The sequence below is a fragment of the Chaetodon auriga genome, chromosome 21 (assembly GCF_051107435.1).
Source record: "Chaetodon auriga isolate fChaAug3 chromosome 21, fChaAug3.hap1, whole genome shotgun sequence".
Lineage (NCBI taxonomy): Eukaryota > Metazoa > Chordata > Actinopteri > Chaetodontiformes > Chaetodontidae > Chaetodon > Chaetodon auriga.
The window spans coordinates 16,672,548-16,690,607 of NC_135094.1; the positions used below are offsets into that span (position 1 = coordinate 16,672,548).

The following is an 18,060-nucleotide window of genomic DNA, read 5'->3' on the forward strand; positions in this document are numbered from 1 at the left end:
CCGCAGCACAAGAAGAACGCCAAGAAGAATTCCCCACATGATGTGACGTCACCACAAGACATGAGACAAAGAGGCGCTGGCCCACTTTCCTCAGCTAAAGCAGAAGTAAATAACTGGTTTGATCTCGCATGAGCATTGCAGCTGCAGCTTACTTATCAACTCTAATACATTTAGTGCATTAGTGTGCATGGGACAGCAGGCACTTCAAAAGAATAAAGATGCAAGATTATGCAACCTGCTGCTACTTAGAATGGATAGACCGTACATGGAACCATGACAACTGGCCATAACTGCACATGGCTGTAGCGGGTTTGTTGTCGGTTTATTATAGACCTTTGGTTATCAAATATTGGTCAAAAGAATGCACGATGTAGCCACGTGTTTTTCACCTGAACTTCTGAAATGCCAAGGAATTTGTAGATGACAGCCTTTTTCAGAACTATGAAGAAGAAAACAGCACAAGATTTCTCCACCATCAACAACTGTTTCTCATAATGATAAAATAGTTCAGAGAAGTTAGATCATTGTTTCATAATGATGAGACACAGAGGTGATTATCCTGAGAAAACATCCTTGAATTTCTATTTGGGGAATGCATTACACGCAGACAATCTGTACTGACCACACCAAATATATGCTTTCTCTGTTATTACACGTTCAGGCGCTTCATTGGTAGCAACCCCAAAAGAGGACCGAAGGCCAGCGAGGGGACAGCGGTGTCCAGGAAGCAACTGCTGATCTACATGTGGCTGTCCTTTTAGGCCACGACACATCTCCACACAGGACCTCACTTTCACAAAGGAACAACCCACAGTGCAGCCAGATGGTCATGTTATTTCAAGGTAACAAGTCTCGGTATTATGGTCTGTTAAGTTCAGAATAGTTCACTCTTAGTTCTCTTTTCTGCAGTTTCAGGCTTGTTCTTTCACTTGCTTCCTATTGCACATGATCACATGATTAATTGTTCTTGTGGATTGTATTTTACAATAATTCTATTTTTTAAGTGCATTAGCTACTGAATATGATAAATATAATGTGATATAGGCATCTCTTGTCATCGTTCAAGAAGAAAGAAAGTGAATTCGGGGTACATGGACGAGGACCGGTTCAGCATGATGAATGGTGGTTTTATGGATCGTGTTTTATGTATTCCACAAAAATGAAATTATTTTAAATTTGACTGAATGTGTTGAATATTGCTTTTATAAAAGACTGTTTTTGTGAGGCACTCACTTGTCCAAGTCATTTCAATTTTCTGGGTTTTCATTCTACAGTTCTGTAATCCATTTTACAGTAATAAACTGGTTAAACTAAACTGCAGATTACAGTACGAACACTAAGATAACAGTGTCATGCAACCACCCAGCTGACAGTATTATATTGTAAAGCTAAAAATTCTACAGCACAGCAGCGAATTTTCTGTTTTACAGTAATAAACTGTTGTCATAGATTAGGTATGTACACAGTAGAATAACAGTTTCATGCTGGCAACTGTAGCTGCCAGTCGCTTACTGTATTTTAACAGGGGGGATTTCTGACAGTGTTGTTTTGTCGATTAATCCTCCTGAAACGCTGTTCTCAGTTACTACAGCTGAGGAGAAAGTTCCATCAAAGCGGCGCTTATTTCGACAAGTCGCTTCCCCTGTTGAACACAGGTGGAAAAAAAAAAAAAAAAATGAAAAGGAAAAGGTAAAGTGAACTGAAACCCTGACCCCGCACGCTCGGTTTGTTCACATCCAGATGAGAGAGAGAGCGTGCGTGTTTTTTTTTTTTTTCCACCCGAGCGCTGACTTGATGTCGTGGGTGTTCTGTGAAGGATAGCGGACGGTAACGAAGAGTGAAGTCTGACACGGGTGCATCTGCCGCTGTAACTGCTTCTTCCACTTGTTTTGACACTGGGGTCAGGTAGGAGGACTCACTTCCTCGCAGGTAAGCCTGCTGCACCTGCTGTATGTGCTGCATGTCACTGCTGCCGTTCAATTCATAAACTGCACTTAGAGACCTGCCATCGCTGTCCTCTTTGCTAATGCAGTTCACCCACACATAGCAGAATTTTTCAAGATTTTGCAGATTGCGATTGGTTAGTCTTTGGACACGACAAACCAAATATCCAAAAAAATCTGCCTCTCTGAACGATCAGCTCTCTAAGGACGCTGCTAATTAGCATTCAACTTTGTCTGTGACTTTGTTATTTTGAGTCACACGTTGATGGGAGCTCTCCGCGAGTTTGTCCAGCGTTTGTGTTCTTGCCTATAAGACCAATACTAATATGTGCTCTGCCATGTGATTCATCTTTTTAATTACTCTGCGTGTCTGTGGTGTGTGCGTACTCACAGATATTAGCCGTGCCCTTGGGGATGGGCAGGTAGGAGCCAGCACTCCACGCTCGCCCCTGGTAATTCCTCTTACAGCGGCCACAGTCAGGCCCGGTGGTGTTGTGTTCACACTCGCAGCTCAACTTCTCTTTGTCATACACACAGCTGTTGGCATGAAGGTTGCACTTGCACCTGTCAGAGAGAGAGGGAGGGGTGGTTGGAGGGGGGTGAGAGAGGACAACAGTGTCAAAATGAATGAATTTTCCAGTACTGAATGAAAAAGGACACATGGCTTTTATTTTGTTGGACAATGCGGCTGAAGGGCAGCATGCCCTTGACGAGGGGTGGCATTGGAACACAGTCAGGCTGGCTAAAACAGTGGCTTCTTCAGCTTCAAGAAGAGCTAGTTCAAAGCAGGCAGGCGATTGCGCGAGCAAATCTGGCATCATTATTTTCTCCCTTTTCTCCTCCCCTCTCGCTCCACTCGGGACAGTAGCTCAGTTTTAATTGTCCCACTGGAGGATGCATAATTGCAGTAAGGTCACAGTCGATGGGCGGGGGGGGGGGGGGGGGGGGGGGAGATCAGGAGGGAGAGAGGGACAAAGAGGTGCAAGGGGACGCTGAGGAAAACAAGCCAAGTTAAATTGTGGAACAAGCACTGGGAGAGTGAGGGCGTCGAGGCTTGTGGCTGTGCGAGGCGATGAATGGCTCCGAGGTAGCCAGAGGGCGGCATGGAGCAGCAGCACGGCGACGACAAATTAATATGAGATGAGATCTCAGAAGCATATTTTCAGTGTGGAAAGAGGGGGTCCCTTAAGGTGCACTAAATCCTCCCTCACATCCTGCTCACCAGAACCTTCATTTAACAATAAACTCAGCAAATTCATTTTCTGCCGTGCCTAGATGAGCATTGAGGGGATATCTACCTGTTAAATTAATTTATGATCCTCATGCAGCATAAAGTACTCGGAGGAATAAAGGGAACTTTGAATTGCTAGACTGCTTTTTGAAGAACTTTGCAATAGAGAACAACATGACTGAGTGACTCCGGAAAGGTCGTGATGAAGCTTTGTGACAACGCATTTCAAAATGGCCCCATGGAAGTCGGAGGATCTTCTCAGGCCGCAAACAGAAGGATGAAATGTTCATTTTTCTAAAGAAAGAATCACCATTTGTAGATCTGTCTTGTACAATAGATGTCTGCCTTTGTATTTGTCTATTTCCTGCTGTATTGGAGTCCTACTGATAGAGAATCTAGACAAGAACCGAGCTGGAATCACTCACTGCTTGACATCTGATGTTGAAATGTGACGCGACGCACTTCCAAAACATCAGCACGAGGCAGCTTGGTTCTCAAAGATCACCTTATCATTGACAAAATGTGCCATGAGTCACAAATCCAGTCCCAATACCAGCACTGACTTCAACTTTAAATAAAGACTGGAAGTTGGACTTTCCATAAGCATGACTCATCGTATATTAAAGGAGCCGATGCAATGTTTGTATATTATAGGAGAAAATGCTGAGAGGAAAACAAAATGACACAAATCAGGCCTCTCCCTCCTTCAAAAGCACCCTTTCATTCAGCTATTTTCAATCTCTTTTTCTTTTTTTTTTTAAACTCAGGTGAAAGGCATCTTTCCCTTCAATCCCACGGCACAGAGTGAGAGGTGGAGGGAAAGGTGTGAGACACTCCGGTGACAGCTGGCCTCTTTCACCCTGCCCATTCTGCTTCACCACGGCTTAGCTCGATCCTCCAATAAATATCATAATTTGAAGGAAAAGCATGGTCTTAAATCACTCAGCACTCCTTGACCCTGACACTCAACGCATCGAATTCAAGGGCTGGCCCAGGTAGTGGTCAAGTTACATGTTAAATACTTAATCTGATATGGAAACATTGTCCCTCCTTGCTCATTTTAAAGAGTTTCCCAGCCTGCCTGCAGGAGGCTAAAAGCAGGCAAAAAGCATGGATCTATCTTACCAGTTACTCAGTGGAAGAGGTCCGGTCTGTCTTGAGAGTGATTGACGGAGTGTGAGTGATAACTTGCCAACCCCTGAGAACATGCCAACAAGTGTTTCATTCATGAACCCACCATCAAACCACACGGCTCCCAGGCTGAACATTCCCTGGACCCGACAGCGGCGCACTTGCCAGACTATGGGAGGTAACTCTGGAGCATAGACGTGTATTAGAGGCTTTACTCTGGTTCATTTTCATTGTCCAACTGCTGTATTGAGTATTCTTGTTTGCTTCCTGGGATCCTGCGATAAGGACTAAATAGGTTTTGTATTGAGCACTGACCCAGGCCTGATAGGTCTGACAACAATTATCTAGATATCATTATGTTTGTCTTTTCACACTTACATAGGCTCATAAAAAGGGTTAGATTTAGATAAGATTTTGTAAGAAAGTGAAAATATTAAACAATAGTTAAGCCTAAATGAAATACAAATGCAGTTGAGGACCCCTGCTGTATGATCTTGACTGCACTCAGCGCCAACAGAGTTATCAGCTTCAGCAGTCAGAATCTCCCAGTGAAACACTTCATGAATCATATTTTTTAAGCTTCTCACCATATTAGATCTGATTCAACATTTGGAGTAAGCAGCTCATGAAATATAAGGTGTGTAGGTTCCACCTGCTATTTCATGATGTCAGATAAAACTTCTCATCATTGTTTCATATCTTATATTCTCATCTCAGTGGTCATAGCTCCAGGATGTGAACAGTTATTAGGCTGACACTAAAAAATGTTGGGAGTTTTAAGCCTACAGTAGCTGATAATATATAATATAATCTTCTGAGCCTTATTTTTAACTTTGGTAACAAATATTGAAAGCTGACCCAACAAAGATCCGATAAGGGATTCTAAAGGATTCAGATTCAATAAAAATGCAATCCACTTCACAGATCTTTGCCCAACCCCTTCAATAACTAGTCATTTGTTAGATTTCCATGACAGCTTTCGATTGCCTGATCGAGGTACTGAGCCTCACACACACACACACACACACACACACACACACACACACACACACACACAAAAACTACAGCATTTTTAAAGAAGAAAGAGCAGAAACTACTTTTCGTTTCATTTGAAGCTTGAGTGTGGCATTCTTTTGTAAAAATGGATTCAATCTTCAGCAGCTATCACAGAAATATCCAGCGGACACTGAGACGTAGCTGGATTGATTGAGAGAAAGTGCTCTTAGTTGAGTCAACGTCCATTAGTGGCTAAAATCAAGCCAGGATCTGATCTCAAGTCAGCCCTGTTCAGTGTGCTTCCTTTCATAAAAGTCTGCCTTGTAAGTGTGTGTGTGTGTGTGTGTGTGTGTGTAAGAGGAGTGGGTAGGGTACGTGGTGTGAAACAACTTCACATGGAGCCCTTTGTGGTTTAACCTTCAGCTTCTTTTAACCTCGCCAACATTTTAATCAGCATCCAGAAATGATAGCGCCGTCGGCATAATGATGGAGACTGCCAGTGAGGCCCTGAGGGTCTCATACCCACCAGTGCTGTTGTGCTGCCAATCAGCAGTGGCTCCCGAATAAGGATGCCAGGGGAGGCCGCCTCACCGCTGCACCAGCAACAACAGCTTCAGAGAAGGAGCCAAGTAAACGTGTATTTAACAGCATTTTAATAACAAATTTCCTCCAGGGCTCCTCGCGAGTACGGCGCTGTGTCTCCATTTCCTGTTGGGCTTGCTGCACTTTGAAAGCTCTGTGCGTTGTGTCCTCCTAACTTTCCATCAGTCTTTGTATCATTCTTCATTCATTCTTCATATCTCCGTCCACCTATTAGTCTGTCATTTTTAACTCCGCTCCGGTATCTCATATTAATAAATATTCATGGAGCTAAGGCATCTTTGTTTTTGTGTGGTTCTCTCAAAGTGATATTGCTCGAGGCATTATTGAGTGTGCCAGCCACCGCCTGTGAGCTAAAGGTCCTGATATGTATTCATAAAATTACCCATGAGGCTATGAGCTCAAATTGCTAGACTGGCAATAAAAAAAAATAAAAAAAATGGGAGAGGAAAAAAAAAAAACCCCGACAGAAGTTTTGATTCCATTTTGTCTGAGAGAAAGCAGCAAACATATTTTTATATCTGACAAGAGTTTAAAGTTCGACTTGAAATATGGGGGACAGAAGATACTGTTGGGCTCAAATTTGTTATTTTTCTTTATCCTGGTGGAAATGCGAGCAGAGCAGCCTGTTGAGACTTAGCTTACCTGGAGCAGTGTGTCTATGACCTCTGCAGTAATGGGATTCTGATTGACACCGTGGGTGCAGACAACATATTGCGCCTTCCCACTGATGATGCCGGCAATAACAAAGGAAAACAAAGCAACCCGACGCCCTGTTTCTCACAGAAAATGCCCTTTTCCTTTCTATCACTTCAACCATTATCTGCATAATTCCATTCAGCCAAGTTCATTCCCCGACATCGCTCTATTTTGCTCATCATGGCTTCAAAGCCAAAAGTCTCAGCCAGTAATTAATAGTAATTATCCATAATCCAAGCCTACAACATCCCCGGCGCACAAAGCTGCTGATCCCAACAAATTGAGCAGACTCAACTCAACATGGTCCTTAAGTGGGTTAACTAAGTGAAGCAATTAAATTTCAATCTAACGCCCAGGTGTTTTCATATGCAAGCCAATTGGGTCAAACGCAGTTAATAAACGCTTCTTTTTCTTTTTTTCTTTTTTAGCTCGCGTCTGCATTCAGTGTCTGCTGTAAATGAGCGGCAAAACACCAGGGGTTGCAAAGGGGTGGGCAGCGGGGTGGGGGGAAGTGGCGAGGGGCGGTCGGTTGCGAGAGCACTCTGGCTTAATTACGTGTGATGAAAATGAAATAGAAACCCAGGAGTGGTTGGTAAAAAGGCCTTGAGGTGTGTGTGTGTGTGTGCGTGTGTCTGTGCAGGTGATTTGTTGTCGGTGGAATGGATAATTGCAGAACACACACACACAGGATGAAATTTACTGTACAATATATTTGTCCCACGTGGTCTCCTCTATAGAGATATACAACACTGGGCTCCTCCCCGTTGACATGTCGCTTGCAGCTGCCATCCGTACTGGCTTAAAACAGATCAGCCTGCTATGTGTTACCTGCTAATTGCCTCCTCTCTCTCTTTCCCTCCCGGGCTGCAGTGCATTGTGGGAAGTGGCAGGAGTGAGATCTCAGCACCAGCTCTCCAGGGATAGACCTCAGCCCCCAACCTCCCCCTAATTATATCCTTCTTTGCCATCCCTCCGTCTTGTCTCACTAGAAAGTGGGCAGTTAGAGAAAAAGTGGAGGCTGTGGGAAAAATCACGGCAGATTCTCGGTATTACTCCTCACTTAAATGCTAATTTCTGTACATATACAGTTCAACCTAAGATTATAGCTATTACTGCAGAACATACAGTAACACACACAGTTTGCTTCACGTTCAGAAGACAGTTACAGTTCAGTTTGAAGACCTCAGTACATAATATGCAACTTTTACGCAAGCGAACTCACTGGCTCTTGAGTATTGAGCAATCAATTATCTTCATCGTTTGTAATTTCCATATTATATTCTGTTAAGGCTGCTTGTAACAGCGAGGACTGACAACACCAAAAATTACTTGAATTCAAAGAAACAACAGGAAAGATCCCTAAGAGCAAGAGTGATGTGTGTGTTATTCTTGAATTTGAACAGGTGCAGGGTGAGTCCTATCAGCTTCAGTCCGGTTTACTTATTTGTATAGCCGACCACAGCAAAGAGAGACGCACAAGAGAGAAAGATGTTGCGGGAGCTAGTTCGAGGCCAGAAGGGGCAGTGTTGGCAAAGAGCAGTTTTCATTAGAGTTCATACATACATGAACAAATGACTTCATGCAGGGGAGTTAAGTCTCTCCAGAAGCAACTGAATGATTGCATGGCCTGGTTCTGCTCATATTTACAACACTACATATTGGAAAAGTAATACGCTTAAGTAGCCAATTAAGCCTTGGAGTAGCACGCACTGCAGTGACCCAGCTGCTGAACTGTGGCAGCTAACTTGAAAAAACTGGAGCGCTTCAAATTATTTTAATGATTGTTTTCCTGAGCTGATGACTGGTTCTCGTTTCTTGTGCATGTCTCCGTCAAAATAATTCATTGGAAATCTAAAAAAAAAATAACAAGATCTTGCCAAACTGACAATAATTATCTCTCTTCGACTATGAACTGTAAAACCAGCCACTAAACGCCAGGATAACGGTCCAATATATTGTGTGATGTGTCATCGCACTGCAACTTAAATTAAGATCTTAATGTAAATGTGCCGTGTGCCTGCATCAATCCGTCCAGGCCATCCATCTATCGAATCCTCGGGCATTACTAATGTATGGAGTTGGACATGCTATCCAAGCAGGAGTCAATCAAGAGGTCTTTACTGCCTGTGACATGCCAAGCCGGCTCAATAGAATCGACATGCTGGGCCTCACTGATACTGCTCCCAGCTAAAGACTATTGGCCGTGGACCCGGTGACAGAAAGTGCACTGCAGAGGAGTGAGAGAGCTCCATCACGGGGAGGATGGTGCCGCACACATGGAAGGCGAGGCCAGGTGGAGAGGTGATTTTAAGCGATCTTGTCATTTCATAAGCGACATCACTGATTGGAGCCCTTTAAAGGAAGTAACTCCCCAAAGCTCCTGCGGCATTGATCGGTTTGGGTTGGGAGCTAGTCTGCAGACTGCAAGGGGTTAGACTGCATTTGACCTCTCTGTGTGAGTGCGTGTGTGTGTGTGTGTATTTGTGGCGAGAGAGAGTTGGTGCATAGAAAGAGAGTAGAGGTGCAACACTGCAGCACAAAGCATTCACAGCCACACATTTTCTCATTAATAAGCCCATGTTTTTTGTACAAATATCTGTTTTGTATTTGTACTCAGTATGGCCAATTTATTTAATAACTCTCAATCACGGAGAATAAAATGAAGTAGATTCAATACTGGCGTGACTATCTGACTGGAGAGCAATCTCAAGGAAGAACGCTGAAATAACGTCACAACATTAGCTGAATAGCAGGAAACATGGAAAGTAATAAAAGCCATTACTTCCTAATTGTCTTCTGTTATCTTGTTGCTTTGCGCTAATGTCACCAGCCATTAAACTTTGGCAGCCCTCGTCCTTGTTACATAATCCCGATGTCTGGAGCAGACGTCTCCCATGGCTATGCCCACCGGGGGCCAGAATCTGAAACCAGGGTAGGACCCAAAGAGCAGGTGTAATTACAGAGAGTGTTGGCAGTTTTCCAGCGAGCAGAGGGGTTAACTCTTAAACCGCGGGCATGGGTCATTAATAGCTCGGGTGGTAACGGTGTTCACTGTTGTGTTGAAAGCGTGAGCTTCTGATAGACCGGGGTGGGGGGGGGCAATGTTTCCACTAAATTAAATAGGAAGCTGCATGGGCTCCCGGTGATTAATGAGAAGAGAATGAGACGTAAAGAATTGCTTGAGGGTGAGAATGCAGGTGTGTGTGAGAGAGAGATGAAAATCTAGAGCCGGAGAGAAGATCTGGGTTTGTGTGTGTTTTCGTCTTGGCCAGAGGTTTTGTACTTGTGCTCTTCGTTGGTGCATTTCAGGTCAGGATCTGTGGCATTTCTTTAGACTGTAATGAATCAGAATGTGTCCATATCTAATACGGGGCCACCCCAAACTTTTGTGCAGGGCAAAATGACAGAACATCGGCATCACTAAAAATAGCAAGTTTGCGTTAATGTCAAAGAAACAAATGGAAAGTTGCACAAATGGTCATTGAAAGAGATTCATTGTTGCTGACTGACCACTGCAGCAAAGGAAGCGTATTTATGATCTGCACCATGGTCATTTTTATTGAGCAACAAGGGAAGAACAGAGATAGAGAAGAGACTCACAGAGAGACAGAGAGGGAAAATAAAATCGAGATTAGACATTAACATTTCAGTGCCAGCTCCATTACAATGCAAACTATTGAAGTAACAGAAACACAGAGTTTTGCTGCAAAGTAAAGGATGCATACAAAGTGCACTTTACAGGAGCCACAAACCACATCTCAGACCACCAGACCAGTGTATTTACAGCTAAATACTGAAAAAGTGCCTTTTTTTTAACCACTTTTTTTAATTGGTGCAGCATCTCATTTCAAGAGGGTCCTCAGACAAGACTCTAATGAGTATATATAATATATTCAGTGAGAGGCCACACCAAACTTTTTAGCTGGCAAAATGACAGGAAAGCAGTGCTGCTTTTTTTTTTTTTTTTTTTACTTTTTCAGTAAAAATGCAAAATATGAGAGATGGGAATTTTATACAAATGGTCATTGAAATTGATTGATCACTGCAGACTGACTGCTGCGGCAGGGGAAATGTATTTATAATTCAACATCTGGGAAAAGCAGGTGTAAAATTTGTGGCATGTATTTGTTTTATCACTCAGAGAGAACAACAGGGGCCCAAAGTGAGGGACACAGAGGAGAGGTTATTGCTCTTCTCATCATCAATGCCCCAGCTAGAGCTATGCTGCAATAAAAAAAAAAATTAAGTGACAGAAACAAAGAATATTTCAGCAAAGGACAATCTGTGTCAGGCACAGGGATGTGTAGTCGGCAAAACCCTTTAAAAAATGTGCGAATCATAAAAATCTTCCACATTAATTATTTTTTTGTAATTCAAGGAAGCCTTTTTAATTAAATCACTGACCTTTTTGCTGAGTGCTGACAGCAATATTTAAATAATCCCCAAAACAGCCTTCCTTCCTACACTGAGCATGTGATTGAAATTCCAAAATATGTTTTTAAAACCAGTATTTCAATGTCAGCTGCAGAGGTCGTTCTATTGCTCTAAAAGTCACGCACACTGCACATGTTGAAGTTACAATCCTTATAATAGTTACATCAAACCCACTTATTGATGCTACTCAAGGTTGACATTTTTTCTGCTCTGGCCATTTAATGGATGTACACTCAACATTTACTTCTGTTTACAGTCACTTGCGATTTCTGTGGCGGAGTCCGCCACTCCCACACTGGATTCAAATGGCATAAAATAAATACTCGCTACAAAACATACACTTATGTGCCTTCTGGTAATTTGTGAGACATCTTAAGAAGTCAAACCTACTGAACTTTGCCCAGAGCCTTTAACACCTTCACTTAGCATCACAATCATCATTGGCCCCATCACCACTGAGTCAACACGCTCCAGTAAGTTACATTACCTTGCTAAAGAAGCAAAGGTCTGGAAGATTCAGTACAGCACTTTTTCTTTGTTTGATTGTTATTCGTCTCCTCTTTTGTAAGTTTCAGCTCCATTGTATGCTCCTGTTGTGCTAAAGCACCGTCGGATGGTCATACATAATGAGTGGCTGCGTTCATTGTCCTCTGCAAAAGATAACTCGCTCAGAATCGCTTTTCATGACTCAATGATCCCATTATCAAGCCGTTTTTATTCATCTCCCCCTGTCGTCTTCGGATCAGAATCGAATATCTCGCTTGGGGAGGTTACCACATCAGCGCTGTCACTGTGTCTGTGCATTTGTGTGCACACAAGCTGAATTAGACAAACAGAAACAGTATGATGACGCTGTCAACACTTCTCCCTCTGTTAGAAATGCTGTATCTGCTTCGGCTTATGAGCGGGAAATACTGCCATATGGTGTTTTCTTCACTGACGAAGCTCTCTTCTCATGTCGCCCATGCCGATATGGCTAGCTCAGTGGGATGTCTGACTGAATGAGGGGATGGACAACTCTTTTTGGTATTTCTAAGTACGGTGCAGTTACAGTATTGCTTTAGGGCACAAAAGGAGATAAAAATGCCAATATTGCACAATTCTGCAAAACCTAGAATTTTTTGTTGTCCTCCGACTCCTAAGGAATATATCTGGCTATTTAGCTGCTAAATTCTCAAACATTGAGCTGAAAGATGGTAAACTGCTCCACAGAACTGAGGGGAACTGCAAAATAGGGTGATAATTCTCTGTGGGTTGCTCACTGCAGGTGACCCTTGATTACTGAGTTATTATAGTGGCTCTAGGGTGAGGGAAAGACAATTTAAGTTCATAAAAAAAGTGAATATTAATTGAAAATTTATGATGTGAAAAACATTAATCTGCCACCCTAACCTCCACACCCTCACTTCATAAAGGACATGCTACTTCCTGTGTCAGCACTGGACACAAGTACTGAGGTATGGAATCATCCAATATGGAGGCAATATGAGCAATACTGGGCTGAACGGAGGAGAGTGAATTGCAGTGCAGGCAACACAAGGAACCAGCATGAAGCGATAGGGATCAGTGAGGTGGTTAAACACTGCCACTGTAAAGGCTCCCAAACCTCTCTGTGATATGATTTCATGTGTGATAAATACAATGAAATATGAATCAATGTATTGGTTCAAAAATGCTAAACATACTGCCTATTCAATCTAAATATTCCCATATTCACAAACTTATAATACATAACAAGTTACAGTAAAGTACAGAACCATTTTTAAACTTCTTCTGAGCGGAGTGTTTTATGTTTTTCCAGATGGCATCGACTATGCAAGCCTTGCCAGCATCTTCCCCAGTCTCTACCAGTAACCGAATCATCAGTGTGGTGGTGGGGGCTGCAAGTGAAGGAGAGGTCAATGAGGAGATTAGTCATGAAACCCTGACAGGAGGGCCCATTATGAGGGCGGCTGTAGCCGACAAAGACGGGGGGGAAGACATGCTGAAAAAGGCCTCTCCATTAATAAAATGGGTCACCACATGAATGTTGAATGTGCTCTGTCGACAGTGAGGAAGAGAAAAATACCTCCCGATATGGCTGGTTTCTGCGCCCGAGACCCCTTTCTGGCACAATAGAGGAAAATTGGCTTCCCTAACCCAGAGATAAAAAGCCTTTATGAGAAATCAGAACAGAAAATGTTTCACTGTGTCCACTGAGATTCTCATGGTTTTAATGTAACTCCATAGTAAACAGTTAGAATCAATCATTTGGTTTGCATGAGGGTGTTAATGTATGGGTCATGACAGGTATCAAAGATGCTGCCTGCATTATATGTACATATATATATATGTGTGTGTGAGTGTGAGTGTGTGTGTGTGTGGGGAGGGGGGGTTAGATTGAATTCCAGCTGAACTAGATTAGGATTTATGGAATAAAATATGTGATAGATCTTGCCTCTTGCACACGAACCCATACACACACACACACACAAACCAAAACCTTAGATGTGGAAATACAGTATATGATGCCACCACATCCCATATATAGCAATGAAGCGTATTTGTCTCACATCAGCAGTGCAGTCTTCCAGTCCAAGACATAAATCCAATTTGTTGTCTGCGCTGGCTACTAATAATGGTAAACCCATTGGGAGAGAAATCAATGCACAAAATATGAGATCTGCATTATCAGCAATGCGGCACTCAGTGAGTAAACCAGTGCGTCAAGCTGAAGTGTAAACTTCAGCTTCTGAAGTGAGAAATGAATGTTGCTTCATCGCTGAGAACGGGGAAAGGATTTGTTGAGGCGACGCGCCTCCTGTCCTCTGCTCTGCTGATAAAATCTTCATGTCACTTGTAGCTTTGCTCCTCATATCTCTGGACTCGGTCGATTCCTCTGGCCTGTGATAAATAGTAAGGGGTTGGCTTGTACACCTTCTGTGGGTTTAATGTCAGTGACATGGCGGCTTATCACTTGATTTTATTTGTACATAAAGCTTTCAGTGTACTTGATTTTTATCTCACAACTGAGCGGTTCTGTAGCATTTACACTGCTGCCAGGATTGGCTTTTTATGTTCCGTGTCGCTGGGAAATACCAAAATCAATTGCTTTTAGTATGAGAAGGCACTGCAGGTGAGTATGAAACTGAGCTTTAGTTTTTAAATTCAGACACAACCTGTTGTTAGTTAGTTTCCGAGAAAAGTATCTTTCGCTAAATGAAATGTTAATTTTCAACAAAAGTGCACATTTCTGTATGATTTAAGGCTCCGGCTACAGAAGCTTTAAACTTCTCACCCATTTTGAAATTGGATAATGTTCACAGATGTTCTCTCTAATCTCAAACATGCTCACACTGCAAGATTTGAAAAGAAAGGCCTGTCACGCACTACAGGATATTATTCAGATTATCCTGGTGGAGGGAGTGACGCGCCACCTCAGGCGATCTCATGGTGCAACAGCTTGCTGTAGGAGTGTTTTGCAGTGAGAAGAAAACAAAAGCAGAGGGCTAAACGAGTGCGGGTGAGAAGATGGTTGGGGAGACTCGGTCAGCACGGGTTGACTGTTCTTCAGCGAGAACTGGAGGTGAGATTTCAACTGTCAGCTTTAATATCTGTCGACAGCAGTATAACATTAGCCTCAAGCGCTACAATGTTAACCACTGCTTGGCAACACCGTCAGCTGCTGCGGGAATAACGGACGTGTCTCTCTCATTGGCTGCCGTGGTCCCACGCAGAAAGAACTGACAAAACCATCCAGAACTTCTAGGTATCAAACATGTTTGAAATTACTGGGTCTAGTGGATGACTCTGTGAGCAGTTCGGGAGGTTTAGGAGTGGATCTAGAGGGGTGATCAGAGCTAAATCAGGGATAAATCAGGCCAAAACTACAACTTTCTTTATGGTGGAAAACTCTAAAACAACTCTTTTACTTGTACATGTTTATCTCAAAGCCAAAGGATCTGGGAAAGACTTTCAATTCAGCAATCAGCTTCTAAAGTCGCCCATAATTTTAAAGCACAATCTGTCTCAAAAGCAAAGATTGCCACGTTCACCTTTCCTCACACATGCAACGCCTACAGAGACAGTCTCCTTGATAAATACTGCTCCAGCTGCAGCAGCTTCATTCAGACGGGAAACAAGCGCAAGCAAGCAAGCAAGCAAGCGCTCTGCTGTTTGTGTTATGAATATTAAAAAAAATGAAACATCATGGGCCTTATGAAAGTACAGCACAATAGGTTTAAGCTGGATTGTCTTTGGAAAGGGGCAATTCAGCAAACAGAGACTAAGCAAGTCGAAATCCATCCCTCTTTCATCCTGTCATTTGTATGTGAGAGTGGTAGGCAGCGTGGGGAGAGACAGAGGAGGTTTTAAAAGGCAGCCAGGAGGATCTGTGCTTGGAAAAAGGTCGTTTATACGTGGAAACAGTCTTAAAAGTCCACCTTAGCACCCACACTCACAGTCACCTCTACAGACACATGGTATAAGTAAAATGTGCTGCTCAGACAGACAGATGCCCCTTCAGACGGAGAATAAAGCTTTTGTCTGTTGCGAGATTCAAAGAAGTGACTTCAAATCTTTTTCTCAACATCGACACTGCACAACTTGTTTTGTTCGCAAAGACGTTTTCGTTTGCTGAACAGGGGGCCTTGAACACATATTTTATATCAGTTTTGTGTCAATTACTGTGCTGTTTACACCATAGGTTAAATAAGATTTGGTTCTTAAGCTCCATTTTTACTTTAAATTTTATGTTTGTGCATCAATGCAAAACAATACAATTTTTACAGTTTATCGTAAATTATTATTCTGTTATTATTAGATATTACTCTAATGGTAATGGCATAACTTTTGCAGGTATTCACTAATAAACTAAAGAAGTGGACAAATACTTTTTTGACTTGTTGATTATTATTCATCTGATTATTCATCCTGTGGGAACATAGATCGCAATCCATCCAATAGTTGTTGACACATTCTGATTAAACAAATGTTTCAGCAAAAAAACAAGGTGGAAAACTTTTCACCAAAGTCATTAGCCGTCATCCCCTTCAGACACCATCGATATCTGCACCAAATTTCATGACCAGCAGGCCGACATTGCCGCCCACGGAGCAACGCTGCTGGCAAAAATGTGGCCTCTCTCCTTAATGAGACCTAATTAAGCATCTGAACCAAGGCCTGATTGACAAGAAAAACAATGGCACGCAGAACATTTTTACCCCGACATCCAGGAATGTGCCCTGTTTTTGTCTGTAGCCATAAAGGACACAGATGTGGTGACGACGGTCTGATGTTGCCAGCAGCCATGTGCAGATGGCTGTGCACAGGCAGCTGCGGCCTCTAGATACGGTGCTTCTGAGGCGCGATGCACCTCATGTTCTGTCTCCGCCTATCGCATTTTTCAAATCCGCCCTGTCCTCGTATTCTGTCTTACCTTCATGGTTCACGTGAGTATTGCTTGGGGAGGATTTTGCAGCTGGGACTATCCAATTAATTGCACAAGGGGGCCAGCTTCTATATTAATACGGCCTCACACTGAAACACACCCACTACAGCTGGCTGTACATGGCTAGACGTTTGAGGAATTGATTGATGGTAAATGCTCAACACGAGGAAAGCACTGGAAATTAATTCTACATTATTACCTACATCACCAGCATTTAAAAATGGAGAAGTCAAAGCAGGAGCCGCATGAGGTCAATAAGAAGACTGCAGGTGGCTTTGTGTTGAGACTGGTTAAAACTCCACAAGGAAAAATGGAACGAATACATCATATTCAGATTTATTTCATGCTTCCTCGTTGCCAGCTTGCCAGGTGCTCTGTTGTCCTAACACCCTTACTCATGCAGCCTTTTCACAGCCTTATCGAGCAGGCACTTTCAGAGCTTACGAACAGGGTGAGCAAAAAGTTTCTGCCCCGACTGATAAAAATTTCTTTTGAGCTCCTCAACCTGGCAGACTCCAGCAGGAAGGGCGTCAGCTAGAGACAAACCGAGGGAGGAGGATCAAAGGCAGGAGAGGTGGAGAAATGGCCTGGACACAAGTCGGCAGCGACAGGTGATGTAGGTGTTGATGAAAGGAGGAAGAAAGAGATAAAGGGAATAGAGAGGCAGCTGAGGCTGTTTGGGAGTGTCTGAGGCAGCGACTGGCTGGCTAATTGAGTTCTGTCAGTAACAAGATGCAAGGAGATAAAGTGAGGTCAGGTGTCATACTGAGATAAATGAAGGTTCATAAAAGGTCAAAAGCAGAACACCCGCCACAGTGACGTCAATCAACGGCTCAAATGTCTATTTAGGACAATAGTTAGTCCTCCTTTAGCTGCCAGATGCTACGGTTCTCGGCAAATCCTGCAACAAAGATACAGAATCTTGGGAGGTAACAACAAACCTTCAATGAATAAGACTGATGATATTTCAGTTGCAAACTAGAGGTCGTCAGTTAATAAACCAGCCTACGCTTCCCTTCCCAGTGGACCCACACGTGTAGGAAGGGCAGCTCGCAGCTTCAGACCGAACTGACTCACAACGTGGCAGAAATAAAGAAAAGAAGCCTTTCCCTTTAAGCTTTGAAGTGAGAGGGAGGATAAACAAGAGCAGGGAGGGGAGAAGGCGAGCGTAGGTCAGAGGACAGACTCAGGCCACCGAACGGTTTAATTTTAGAGCGTGTGCTTGTTACCTAATCACACCATTCACAAAAAGCACCGTATCACTGCAGCACAGTATAAAGCAGCTGTCAAAGTGGAATGATAAAGAAGTGATTTAGGTATCAGACCTTTATTTGATAAATAAAGCAGTGGGGGAAAGTAAGAAAGAGGTAAAATTCGCTGATATTTCTGTAAGGATTTGTTTTGCTTATTTAAATTTTGTTTTCTCATCTTTCCTATCCAATGAATCATTTCACAGCCCCCTACATTCATTATCTTAAATTAGCTCCACCTCAACTGGTTAACTGTAAAATTCTAGCACTGATGCATCAGTATTAACAATCTAATGATGTCATATATAAAGCTATATACAGGGCCAGTACATTTACTTAGCATACTTT

The 18,060-nt window shown here is 42.9% G+C and overlaps 1 protein-coding gene across 5 annotated transcripts in view; it reads right to left on the bottom strand.

Annotated features, from left to right (window-relative positions):
- ntng1a (netrin g1a) overlaps window positions 1-18,060 on the bottom strand; it is a 100,872-nt gene that overhangs the window by 28,170 nt on the left and 54,642 nt on the right. For all 5 annotated transcript variants that reach the window (XM_076761528.1, XM_076761531.1, XM_076761527.1 and 2 more), the window contains exon 4: window positions 2,335-2,507. In XM_076761528.1, coding sequence (XP_076617643.1) covers window positions 2,335-2,507 — 173 coding nt within the window. The remainder of the gene's footprint in view (window positions 1-2,334; window positions 2,508-18,060) is intronic.